Source organism: Danio rerio, chromosome 9 (assembly GCF_049306965.1).
Source record: "Danio rerio strain Tuebingen ecotype United States chromosome 9, GRCz12tu, whole genome shotgun sequence".
NCBI classification, from domain to species: domain Eukaryota; kingdom Metazoa; phylum Chordata; class Actinopteri; order Cypriniformes; family Danionidae; genus Danio; species Danio rerio.
In genome coordinates this window covers 39,223,989-39,238,398 of record NC_133184.1, presented here as the reverse complement: position 1 = coordinate 39,238,398, position 14,410 = coordinate 39,223,989, and the positions used below count along the sequence as shown (strand labels likewise).

The 14,410-nt window shown below is 34.9% G+C and overlaps 1 protein-coding gene across 3 annotated transcripts in view; it reads left to right on the top strand.

Moving 5' to 3' along the window:
• sema5ba (sema domain, seven thrombospondin repeats (type 1 and type 1-like), transmembrane domain (TM) and short cytoplasmic domain, (semaphorin) 5Ba) overlaps positions 1-14,410 on the top strand; it is a 273,644-nt gene that overhangs the window by 223,296 nt on the left and 35,938 nt on the right. For all 3 annotated transcript variants that reach the window (XM_005167866.6, XM_679287.8, XM_073912922.1), the window contains exons 13-17: positions 4,242-4,359; positions 4,588-4,769; positions 6,992-7,135; positions 9,562-9,709; positions 12,329-12,554. In XM_005167866.6, the coding sequence (XP_005167923.1) occupies positions 4,242-4,359; positions 4,588-4,769; positions 6,992-7,135; positions 9,562-9,709; positions 12,329-12,554 (818 nt within the window). The remainder of the gene's footprint in view (positions 1-4,241; positions 4,360-4,587; positions 4,770-6,991; positions 7,136-9,561; positions 9,710-12,328; positions 12,555-14,410) is intronic.

Below are 14,410 nucleotides of genomic sequence, written 5' to 3'. Positions count from 1 at the left end.
CGCGATTGTATTCTATCTGAGCACACACGCGATCATGAGAAGACTTGCAGTTCATTTGAAAAAAAAAAGCCTATTTAGGAGCTCGCATATCTGTTTTAGCGATTTGCGTACATGAATGCGCTCTCTCGTGTTAAAATAAAGCACTCGCCACATTTGTAGAAATGAGTTATTGCGCAATACCTCAATTCCCGCGCCGCCATTCAGAATGTATTTAGAGGAGTGACAGGTCAGAGGCGAGTCGACTGGCTGTCGGAGAGCGAAACGTGTATGTAGATCATCAAAAAGGCAGGAAATATGTCCGCGGTTTAATTACTCTGCTAGACATCTCTATAGTGAAAACATCCGAGAAGCAATTTTCCAACAAAACTTTTGTTTTTAAGTTGTTTTCTCTGTCTCTGCAACACAGAAAGCCTTTGTCCCGCCCTTACATTTCACGCGACTAGAAAAGGTGGACTGTGATTGACTACTTTTCATGTCAGTCAAATCACCCTTCAGACTCAATTCTTAAACTTCGGAAACTGATTTTCAGCAGCTTATGTCACAAAGCACTAAAGTAAACATTCTAAGCACAGCGTTGTGATCGCTTCACAAAACAGCCAATGCTGATCACATCGATGTTATATTACGCATCAAAGGGTTTAAAGTGTTAATTGTTTCTTTCATTATTTGGCGATTCCTCCGCGTACCACTAGGAGGAAGCGGTACGCGTACTACAGTTTGAGAACCACTGGTCTAAGCGTTTTCCTTGTCTTGCCCTACCTTGTTTCTTTGTTTGTTTATTGTTTACATTGTTTCGCTGCTTCCCCAATCATTCACCTGTGATTCTGATCATACTTTTGGATTACCTGTATGCTCCAGTTTGCACCTGTTTTGACCTTTGCCTGCCTGATGATTGTTTAATGACCTGCTTTTGGATCCAACGCATTGTCAACCTATCGTTACGAGTATGCTGTAAAACAGTGACAACTTTCGCATTTAGAGAATAAACATCCAGAACATGCAGTTAATCAATTCAGCATAAATGGATGAATCATAATGTGTTTTGACATCACCTCATACCTAATTTTCTCATCAGTGTCAAAGTATCTTATTTAATGTAATTAATGTAATATGGTGTGATATATTCGTTTTGGTATATATTCAATCAAGTTTGTTTTTTGGCCCATTATAAAAAAAAAATTGGGCACCCGTGTTCTGTATGAACATATTCCTCAGTTAAAACCAAAAGAATATAGAAATGAATAAAACCGTAAGTTTTTTTTTTTTTTTTTTTTTTTTGGTGTTCATATATAAATTTTATTATATAATTCATATCTAAATTTTTTAATACATTGCCTGGCTGATTTGCTGAAATGTCCCATAATCAGAAATATTATGGCGTTTAATTCTCTTATGCTGTTTTGACACAATCTACGTAGTAAAAAAACACTATAGAAATAAAGATGAATTAAACTGAAATGATGACAAAATCTTAACCTTCTGGAATGTCATGATAGGGTCATCCAGAATCTGTGTAGATGAAATTGCTGAAGGGCAATGTTTTCCTTTGGTCTGGATAAAGCGTTGGAGTGGTTTAGCACTCGGCAGGATTCAGTCTTGGCACTCGGCACTGTATCAACACTCTGTGTGTTTCCTCAACCTTCAGGCTGGAACGCCAGAGGGCCAGCGCAAACAAACCCACACACTTGTGCCAAAAAACAAGCCTTTCAAGCTAAAGGGAAGGTTGCGAGGCTGCTGGTGTTTTACTAACATACCGCCCCAAATTCCTGAGCCCTTAAAATGGCACTCATGGCTTAACTTCATTAGTGGGTTTAGATTTAATTACACCTCATTAAGTGTCTTTTTTTTTTTTTTTTTGCAGCAGCAGTTCAAATATTTAATCAATTTTGAGGTGTTGCGTAGGGTTTTGTAAAAAGAAAGGGAAATTGTCCCAGGCGGGGTTTAGATTTGTATCTGGGAACTGTAGAGCCGAGGGCTGGTGTCAGTTCAACTGCAAGCTTTTTAATCTGCCATGTTGGCCGAGGGAAGCAGATGTTGGATGTCTCTTCAGTTTAAAAGTCTAGATAAATTTGCTTTTGCAGCTTATCTGAATCATAAAAAAGTCTGCATTACATGTCTTAATTAGATTTAGCTAGAAATGATAAAAAAGGTATTTATCTTTAATTTAACTGACATGCATATAACTATATAATAACATTTGCAACTTTGGTTTCAAATATTTTTTTTAAAAATAATGAGAAATTTTCTTAAAATTGTTTGGTATTTAAATACTTAAAATGTATCTATTTATTTTGCATTTTGACCTAAATATTTGTAATAATTTAAATGAACATCCTTCAGAAGTTTTGATTTCAATTTTTCTTTTTTCTAATTCATTGGTATGGTATGTAACTTTAAAAAGGTTGTAACTGGTATGTAACTTATTAACTTAATGTAATATAAAGAATCAGATTATATTTTATTCTGTTTTGTTATTTGTTTTTGTTTTTATGAAGAATATAATGAAATAACATTAAAACTGGTTCCTAAATAAATATATTTGTAATATATGACCCTAGTTTATGAATGTTATGCTGCACATGTATGTTATATAGTCAAAAATGCATTATAAAGGTAGAATTATAGATTTTTTTATATTGCTGTAAATCACTGCAATATTAAGTAAAGATGATAAAGAAAAGTGTCAATTTTCAGTAAGTTTCCTACTGTAAATATATCAAAACCCAAATTTTGATTAACCCTGTAAGACCCAAATATAGATGATGAGCATTAAAATGAGCAATTTGAGATGAGCTCAATATTTTTAACTCTTAGATATTGTTTTAGGAGGCCTCTGATGTAAGATTTGAAGATTTATTTTTTTTTTTTTTTTGCAGTTTTTCCACCTCATACAAACAATACTGCCTGAATGCCCTACTATGGTCCCTCCCTTACTAAAAGGGACACATGCATCTCCCCAGAGCACGGCTTTACATTCAAGACCATTCACACCAGTCTCTGAACAATGCAAAAGGCTACCACTCTAACCTAACATTGTAGAATTACAACATAGACATAATAAGCTCTAAATCAAATTTGATAAATGTTTTCTAAGTGTAATAAACACAAAAAAATATATTTATTACTTAAATCTTGACAAATCCGAAAAGGAGATCAGCTCAATGTGAAGGTCACACAATAGGACCCATTCATCATGTAAATGTGATTCTATGAAAAGAAAACATTTGCTTGCATGTTTTTAGAAGTGTTAAAATTGATGTTGTAATTCTGCAATTCTGGGTTAATCCCAGCAGGGCCAGGACATCAATATGACATCAGATTGACAGTGAACCCCAATGCCGTGGGACATTGCATTTTGTTTAGAAATGATAATCTGGATGACATCAGAACCCAATGTCAGGCTGATGTTGGTGCCCAATGTCTGGCAGATGTTACATTTTGGTTACATTCCAATGCAGCGTTAAAACAGCAAAGTACCAAAGTCTAATGATGTTACAACTTGACACTGTGTGGACGTTACCAATATGACATCTATTAGATGTTGGATTTTGGTTGTCATACCCCATGAATAAATGTCAGTATTTGATGTCAATATAACAATGGTTTAAGATGTTGGCTCAATGTTGGATTTTGGTCACTTTCCAACACAACCTAAAATTGTATTGATGTCATTTCACGTCATTATTGGACATAAAAAATACATTGTCCATAGATACTGATGACTTAAATCTAACCTAATAATAATATCTTATGACATTGTGTGTCTGCTGGGATAATACGCATTCACTCCAAAGATTATTAGTGCTGCTTATTCAAACTACTTATTTAAAATGAGCTGATTAAACACAATTCTTTTTTCATTAAATTACATTTTTGGGGGACAGCTTCATTGTTTTATGTTCAGTCCACTTTAATTTGTAAAAAATAATTAAATTAACTTAATTGATTTGTGTTGGGACAACATGAAGGAATTGTGTGCAACAGCATTTCCTACAGTATCGCTTAGTAATTAAATTAAAGAACTTTACATTTTTTGAACCTTACGATTTTAAATTACTTGTATCTTGGCAAAATATTGTCCTATTAAACCATATTTGACAATTGAATGTTTTTATTCAGCATTGATGTAAAAATCTCATTTTATTTAAGTGGTCCAGAGTTACACATGTATAATATTCATGCACTGATCTAATGTTTTTCCCTTTCTCTTTTTCTTCCCTTTCTTTGTCTTTCTATTTTAGGATGTGTTTGGATGCACGCGACCCTTACTGTGGTTGGGACCGAAAGCAGCGGCGTTGCACCACCATTGAGGACAGCTCCAACATGAGCCAGTGGTTCCAGAATATCACTGCCTGCCCGGTAAGAGTCCAGGGCTCTCACTCCTTCATGCATGACTGCTGTTTGGACACATGTCCACCGTCTCCCACTGCAGCTTTCAAATCTGTGTTGTGTGAAAGGTGCTATGCCGCATGATTGATAACATCACTTGAGCCAGCTGCTTTCATGGTCATTATCTTTTGGAGCTGAGATTCTGCACGCGCCCAACCTTCAAACTCACTTGTTTTTGTTTTTTCTCATTTATTTCAGCTGAGGAACCAAACCACAGATGGTGCGTACGGGCCCTGGGCTCCATGGCAGCCCTGTAGCCATGATGATGGTGAAGGCACCAGCACGTGTCTTTGTCGATCGCGGGTATGCAATAGTCCACCGCCTCGTTGTGGAGGAAAAAACTGCCAGGGTCCCACCATTGAGGTGTCCAACTGTTCAAGGCAAGTAACGAGTTTTCTCAATAAATAGTTCACCCAGATGATATTCTATTGTTTTTAGGGATGCACTTACATGATGACTTTTTTAATGGCTGACGCTAATTATAATAATTAACATTTGTCAAAAGTATTCTATTTTAAGTTTGGATAACAAACACAGGTAAATACTTGGAGTGAAGGAAAATGCTTATTTGTCTTATGTGTCTGAGCTGTCAATAAAAATCAGAGGTGAATGAAGTAGAGTTGTGAAAATCTGCTTCCTCATATTGAGAATAGGCTACATTTGAAATCAGTAACCAGTGTTGGGGATGCCCTTTTAAACTGCTGCAAGCTGCTACAAAATGTAAACAAACTACATTTCTATAAGCTAGCTACACTACAAGTTACTTCCTAAACATAGCTAGTAACATTGAAGCTACTTTTTTTCCACAAAGACGTAAAATGCAGCATTTTAATAAACAATGATTTTAAGAAAAATATATTTTCTTACTTAAAACATTGCCAAATACCACAGCTCAAATTAATGGTTCAGCCAAAAATGAAAATTCTGCCATCATTTATTCACTTGGATTTGTTCCAATAGTTAAATTTTTTTGTTTTGTTTTGTTAAAAAACAAAAGAAGACAGTTTGAAGAATGCCGAAAACCTGTTACCATTAATATCAATAGTAAGAAAAATTAATACTGTGGAAGTCAGCGGTTACAGGTTTTCAACATTCTCCAAACTATATTCTTTTGTGTTCAACAGAACAAAAAACCTGAAACTGATTTTAAACAAATCAAAGGTGAATAAATGATGACAAATGTTCATTTTGAGATGAACTATCTTTTTTATGTTTATTTACACATCATTTTAAATGTGACTGTTAAGGGTCAAAGTACAAAACTAAAAAAAGCATTGCATTGCAATGACTAATAATTAACTTAGATTAAGCATTTTCTAATAGCACTTCTTAAAAAATAAATGAATAAAACAGTGACATGGCTCCATTTTGATAAGGAATTTATTTTAAAACCTGTGCATAACATTCATTCTTCAGGTTATTTACCAACTGTTAGAATACTTTATGGTTTTAATTTCTTAATTTAACTGTTCAACTGACAAATATATTTTAGCAAAATACCAGCAATAAATAAATAAAAGTAAAACCATGACTATTACTACCTACTACTATAGGGTATATGCACAGCTAGTGTTTCTTCCCATACCGATAAACTTCCAGTGAACGGTTATTGTGACTTTTTTCAATTTCATAAGATTCCTTTTACAGCATCAATGTTGTGATGTAATTAAAATACAATGAGTTAAAGAGACTTCAGCTTTCATTTAGTTGTTAAAGTGCAAACCGAGATAAAAAGCCATTTACATGCATGCTCCCGTCAGGATCAGCAGATGAGAGCAGAAACACCATTGAAAATACTGGAGTATAATATAAATAAATGTTCATATTTTAAAAACATGGTGTGGGGTAATGTAATTTAATGCAGTGCTTTTTCTACAATCTGAGACCTACTTTATATTGTAGGCAGGGGAGATAGGCTTCAGACCTTAAACACGCCAATTTTGTAACTGCATTCACTGGAAGTGCTTAACCCAGGTTACTGCAAAATTAAATGTCCTTCTGCATACTTCTGCATACACCCTATTGTAATAATCTTATGACTGTGTTGCTTCAGACCATTTCAGGTTTACTAATGGAATGCAGCTGTTGTCAAGCTACTATTTGCTGGAATAAGTAGCTAGTGGACAAGCTACAGTGTGTCATGAATAGCTGAGCTACAGTTCAACTGCTGAAAAATGTAGCTAAGCTGGTACATGGTACAGCCAACATGCCAGGCAATCCATCAATGCATCTCTAGTTACAGTGTTTCAGACTATCTGTCTATTATTTTTCTGTACACTGCTATCCTGTATCCAAGGTGCTGAAACTGAGCTGTGTTTTTACCAGAAGTGGCAGTTCTCTCATCGCGCAGGATGTGCTGCAGGAACTGAGCACTTTAGCAAATTGAGAACGTTTCCCGATCAAAACTCTTTACCAAAGCTGTCCTCTTTCTCTTCCATCACGTCACATTAACCTCATCAAATGCGGCAGTGTTGCTGGAAAATAGAAAGTTTTTCTACATCCCAAATAAGAAAATGGGCTCTTACCTATCACTTCTTGTCAAGGCTCACCAAGATGCTCACTTTTTTTTTTTCTTGCTTGATTTTATTTTTTTTTTGTGTAGGAATGGAGGATGGACACCATGGTCGTCCTGGGGCCAGTGCAGCACAAGCTGTGAGATTGGGTTTGAAGTTCGCCAGCGGTCCTGTAACAATCCTTCACCCAGGCATGGAGGCCGAGTGTGTGTGGGGCAAAGCAGAGAACAAAGGTATAAGAGGAAAAATATATATTTTCTTGTGCAATATGGCTTGAAACATACCATACTTTTAATGACATTCATCAGTTATTTAAAGCAGTTTAGGTAATATAATTAAGGATCCTTAAATTAGACTTAATTGACTTTCAGAAGAGAAAATTTCTTGCTTTTTAGTTTTTTAAGAAAAGCTTTGTCACACTTGTGGCCCTGGGGTCCTCTGATAGTTTTTAAAGTAATAGAAAAAAGTAATTACTTTCTTACTTTGTGTTTTATATTACCATTTTTACCCTCTGATCCTCTTTTGTGCCTTAGAGGACCACTTTACTGACTTTTTCAGTACAATAAGAGTTCATAGTGACCATGGCTGTTCAACTCCAAAAAGGATTAAAAACACTGTCCATACAACCATATTCCATGTTATCAGAAGCCGTGAGATACATTTTTGTGGTGAACTAATTGAAATTCACGTTTATGCATTTAGCAGGTGCTTTTTTATCCATAGTACTTTACAGCAGAAGAACATACTGTAAGCAGGACAAGAGCCAACAATATTTATAATGAACTGTGCCAGTGTTTAACTCCATGTGTTTAGTTCCCAGGGAACAGGCAATGTTATTATAAAAGTGTCTGCCAAATGCATGAGTGTAAATAAATAGAAATGGAAACACCTACAAGTAGCCCACACTCTTCATAGATGGATGCTGCTGCAATTTCAGTAACTGTGTAAAAACATATAAAACTTTCTGTAATATCAGACAAGGTATTAGTGAACTCACACATGTGTGGCCAGGCACTGTTTCTGGATACAATAAAGTCTGCATAGCATCTTTAATTTTAATCTTATTCTGTAAAAATACTGTATGTGAAAATACTGTGTTGAATGGTGCCTTGTTTGTAAACAAATACACTGCAAAAACGAATTTACTTTTAAAAAGTGAGTAAACCTGTTGGCTTTAAAGTTTTAAGTAAATGTGGATATGTGCATAAATATACAAATAAGTTCAATCAACTTAAAGTTCCAAGTTACAATGGTTTTACTCATATTTTCAAAGTAAAGTCAACTTGTCGCTTTTATGTAAGTTTTTTTTTTATAAGTATATGATCGGTTTTTCAGTGTATGGGTTTAAATTAATGTAAATACAGGACCAAGTTCTTACTGACGCCATCTGGAATTTCATTAGTGATAAAGTTTTAACTCTTCCCTAATGTTGGGATCAGGCAAAGACTGTTGCACTTTGGCCTCAGTTTAAGCTGTTTTGGGCCAACGAACAACTTTTGAGATCTTAAACTTACAGGAGTTTTTATTAGAATCAGTGGTATAAAGACTGAAAAACATAAATCAGGTTGCTGTGTTTACATGTAGAGTGAAATCTGTGTAACTCTGACTAACAAGATTTGAGAGTCCAGCAGTTGGTGCTGCAAACCAAGTTCATACAGCACCGATAGGAAGTCATTGTGTATAATGAAAATGCACCTTAGACACTTTTAAGTCATCCACACTGTTCATGTAAGTTGCATTAATAAAGTGTGTTTTAAGGTTGCTTTGTCTGATGCACACTGAAAAAAAATATTCAAAGTTGATTTCTTGGATTTACTAAATTAAGTTAAGTGATTGAAAGCAATTTATGTGGGATGAATTTAAACAAAGTAAACTGAACATTGCTAATTTAATTTGCTTAAATTTAATCCATATAAATTGTTTTCTACAACTTTGCAGACATCATTTTTTATCAGTGGGGTTTTTATATGCACAATTTGATTATATGGGAATCGGAACTGATCATTCTACTTAGCCAATAGCTGTAGTAAAGATGAAAATAAACATATAAAATATTGAATGCAGGTGGAAGGAAAATAGTGCAGTAAAAGTACAGATTCGGCACTTAAAACATACTTAAGTAAAAATACTCACACTGTAAAAATTGCTGTGTTCCACACAAATGTTCCAACACAAATCGATTGAGTTATGTTCACAACTTTAAGTAGGTTGAACATAAAACATTTAAGTTATCTCTAAAAATAGGAATTGTGTTGTTTCAACTGATTTAAATACGTAGTTTGAACAAAAGACATTTTCTGAGTGCATTTTTAACTGCTTCAGAAAAGTACAACTCCTGAGAAAAACTGCTTAGTTACATTAATTTGTAACTCTGCACCACTGAATATAATGACTTCTCAAATTGTATAAAAATGCTACTTAAAATTATTATCTGATAATCTTCCCTTCTGCTGCAACTGCCAAATCAAATAAGATGCACATTTTAAATGTCAGTAACATTTAACATCAGTCTCATATCCAAATGCTTGTAAAACTTGTGGCCATTTTCAAGTGATTTTTTTAACCTCTTTAAGCTACCATTTCTTTTAAATTTTATCAACTCACAGCAGCCCGACTAAGACTCATGATATCAGTGAAACAAATTTTTTATGCTCTTCAGATTCTGCAATGAGAAGGTGTCATGCCCTCAGCCTATCTTCTGGTCATCATGGTCTCCCTGGTCCAAGTGCAGTGCAGATTGTGGTGGAGGTGTGCACTCTCGCTCCAGGAACTGTGAGAATGGAAATAGCTGTCCAGGGTGTGCGCTGGTACGTATACCTGAAGCACACTCTCTTACATATGCACACACGCACACACACACACACACACACACAAACACATGCGCACACACACGCGCACACACACACACACACACACACACAGTAGCCTTGAAGCCTCCTGCTCGAGCATGATAACCAAGCCGCTCTCCTCCTAGAAAGATACGCGTGATGTACTGTAGAAGCAGAGCTCATTTGTGATTCAGAGTAGACTGAGTGGACTCGACAAATCTAATACACTGTTTCATTGTGGAGATTTATGCAGTTCTGAGACTGTCACTTACATTAAGTTGATCATCCACCCTGCCTGCTGACATTCTTGAAGTTATTTACAGTGCATTCATCATCTTCAAACTGAAAACGAGATAAAACATATATACATAAATTTATTTGGGCATGCTTTTTGTTGCCAAGACAGAAAGGCATATGCTTATAGAGTGCAAAACTGCATGCACACTCTTTCAGCAGCTGTGTTAAAGAGATAGTTCACACAAGGATGAACATTTACTCTTCATGGACTATTTCCAAACCTGTTTTAATTTCTGACTTCTGTTGAACACAATGGAATATGTACTGTAGAGTGTTGGGGGGAAAAGAGCTGTTTTTTGTTTCTACTATGGGTGTCAATGTCTGTTTTTCCCAACATTATTTGGGATATTTTGTTTCGTGTTCAACAGAATACAGAAATTCCTAAAAGTTTAAACTAAAATTTTTGGTGAACTATTGCTTTAAAGCGTTATTATATGGTCTGTTATAATCCATGAAACAAACCAAACAGCTACTGTATAAGGATGATCCTTTACAAATTTTTATTTGAGAAAAATAATTTTGGGGGTTTTCTTGTGGAGCATTTGGAACTGTTGTGCTCATTAAAGGAACTGAATAAAAATTAAATTAAATTAAATTAAATTAAATTAAATTAAATTAAATTAAATTGAATTGAATTGAATTGAATTGAATTGAATTGAATCAAATTAAATTAGTTCACGTTGATTTCCTCTGGGTCCTCCGTTTGTATGTTGTGGGGAATCATAAACCACAAATGGACGTTGAGATAGAAGATTCAAGATTCACAATCATTTCTTCTTCTGTCATTGTTCATGTCAAACGTTACCATGTCTACGATGTCTCAAGACACCATCGCCCAAAGTCTGGCATGTAATTTTCTGAAGCATAGTTATAGCATAAAAGCACTGGTTTTGAAGCACTTTACCTCAGATGTTATTTATTATTTTTGTTTATATACATTTTATATTACTGCCTCTTGCGATTAACTAATCACAATGTTTCCAATTGTGATAGTGATTTAATTTCGGTTAATCACACAGCCAAAGACATGCAGTACAGGCGAATTCAATTCAATTCAATTCAGCTTTATTTGTATAGCGCTTTTACAATGTAGATTGTGTCAAAGCAGCTTCACATAAATGGTCATAGTAACTGGAACAGGGTGGTTCAGTTTTTAGTGTTTAAGTTCAGTTCAGTTCAGCTCAGTTCAGTGTGATTTGAAATCAGTCCAAACACTGAAGAGCAAATTTATCGATGCGTAGCTCTACCAATCCTGAACCATGCGAGCCAGTGGCGACAGCGGAGAGGGAAAAAAAGCTTCACCTGATAGGAGTGAAGAAAAAAAAAAAAAAATTTTTTAATTGAATGAGCCAAATTGGATGTAGTGTATGTGTGTGTGTGAATGCAAGAATGTATGGGTGTTTCGTGGTGCTGGGTTGCAGCTGGAAGGGCATCCGCTGCTGAAACATATGCTGGTGGTTCATTCTGCTGTGGCGACCCCAGATTAATAAAGGGATTAAGCCGAAAAAGATAATGAATGAATGAATTGACCAGTTTTCTATCTGTACATATTTATTATTTTTAATTATGAAAGTGTTAACTGACATCTAAAAAACGTTGCAAGCATGGTCTCAGTAACTCATTTAAATCAAATGACCTTTACTTATTATTATATATATAATTCCTGGTTCCCCAAATGTTTTATCTAACCCTTTTAGCTAGCTAATCAGACTAAATGAATTATAGTTTAAATGGATAAGTCAGCAGATTCTATTTCACAGAGGTACAATTTAAATGTTATTCACATGACAGTTCAAATGTTTTTGGTTTTTTTTGTATAATGATTGATCAACAAATTACACTACAACAAAGCAAATGTCTTCCAGTCACGGTAATTATCCACTAAACAAAAGCACACCTATTTGATCAACTTTATATATTCATTTGTTTATATCTTTCATAACTGGCGTGCTATAATTTCTATACAACAAAAGATTGAGACAAATCAGTTTTCTGAAATGCTCTTCCAGATGCTCTTTTGCTCTTACGTTTTAAATCGCACTGATTTCTTTGCTCTCCGACTCTCTTAAGAGCTGCAATTAATTCAAATTTAATCGACTTAATTAGGACTCAAATTAACGTTCCTTGCAAAGAACCGCAACACCCCCTTGGGTGTCTAGCAAGGAGCCATTAAATTTTATTAACTGTTCACAATGATGGCACAAGGATGGCAGGACATAGCTTCGTGCACATGTGAGAAAGTGAAGTAATGTCCCCTGTGCATGAAAAATTAGCAATGATGTCATCTTCTCACCATTTCAGGAGTACCAAGCATGTAATTTGGAGTCCTGTCCAGAGGTGCGCCGAAACACCCCGTGGACCCCTTGGATGCCAGTGAATATAACCCAAGGAGGGGCACGGCAGGAGCAAAGAGTCCGCTACATCTGCCGGGCTCAACTAGCTGACCCTCATGAACTCCAACTGGGCAAGCGTAAGGTGGAGACACGCTTCTGTCCCAATGACGGGATGGTAACCTGCGAAACAGACTGTGAGTGTATAGACCCTTTGTATTATGCACATTCAGGCTGGAAGTGATATCATTTCAACATTGACATTGCAATGTGTTCCAATGTCAAGTCACAGTTACAGTAGACCAGGCACTACAGTTCAAAACAAACCTGGTTTATGAAGTCACTGCAAGGTTTAACCATCATATCATTTGCATGTGTTTAAGGCTTTTGACTGAGCATTTCAAGCTAGTTTAAAGCATTCAGGCACAAGAAATTATGACAATTGTGACTTCAACAAAGATTTATTGTATTCACTTATTTACACAAAGAGGTCTTTACAGTGATATTTTACATTTGGATATTCAATTTCTGTACCTGAATACTATTAAGCTGGGTATACACAATATGATTTTGCTGTCGTATGTGGTCATAAGTGATTGTTTTCCCTTTCGGGAGGAGTCATGTGGAAATGATGTGATCATTTACAGCGGGCAAGGCTTTATATTTCACACACACAAGGTGACAAGGCAAAGAAAAATAATGTGTATGTTTTGTCTGGCAAAAATATGGCTCATAAAAAATACCTGTTATTTGAGAGAAAGTAAAAGAGGCATAATAAAATTTATATTAAAACATATATCTTCCTACAATTATATCATGCAATAATTCTCACAACAAACAATTTGTACCTCCTAAAACATGTTTATGGATTCAGAATTAACATTTTGTTTTCATCAATTTTACAAAGAACTCCTCAAACTGTTCAATTATCAGAAAAACTTCTGGTCCCACTTTATATTAAGTGGCCTTAACTACATCAAAAAAATAAGTACAATGTACTTACTGTGTTTATAATGTATTTGAGAACACGTGGTGCTTTTGAGTTGGGATAGAGGTTGGGTTATGGACAGGTTTGGTGGCATGGGTAGGTTAAAGGGTGGGTCAAGGTGTCAGGGATGGTCAACAATGTATTTACAAATGTAATTACAAAAGTTAAATACAGATGTAATTACATACATGTATTTAATCAAGCATAAGTACAAAGTAAATACATGTATTTACACAATAAGTACATTGTAACAAACTATTCCTGTGTAAGTACATATTAGTTAAGGTCACTTAATATAAAGTGGGACCAAACTTCTGATAATATTCTTTAACAGTTTATAATATGTGTACTCTATCTTTATTCTTGTAGTTATTGTCACATTTATTACAGTGTCAGCATTTATTGCACCCATATCTAACCTCTTATTTTTCTGTATTTTTATATAACATATTCAGCTGACCACAACACAAAATTCAGTTGTTGTTTTTTCCTTTTTTTCTGAAAGTTATTTATTTGACCACTTATAAAATATTAAAAGAGAAAGAGGGAGGGAGGGAGTAACTCTCGTAGCAAAGAAAGGTTTTCCTCTGTCCATGTTTTTGGCATGGAATTTCATGCGATTGCTTCGGAATGTTTGTGCACACATCATCCTCTGACTATCAGAATTTGCACCATGTACACCCACCTTTAGACTCCCCAGAAAAACATAGAGCACTGTGTATTTGCACTATTGTATTCATCTAATATTTATGTTATTTCCAAATAGAGCAGTTTAAGTCATCTGCTGAAGTTCATATCATATATCATATTGTATCATATAGCATCGCATCAAATCGCATGGAATTGCATGGCATGGTATGGCATGATATGGTATCATATCATATCATATCATATCATATCATATCATATCATATCATATCATATATAATATCATATCAAAGAATTTATCATATAATATATTATCATATATCATATTATACCATATAAAATCATAAATCATATTTCATATTATATATCATGTCATGTATATTATATCATATATCATGTCATATCATATATCATGTA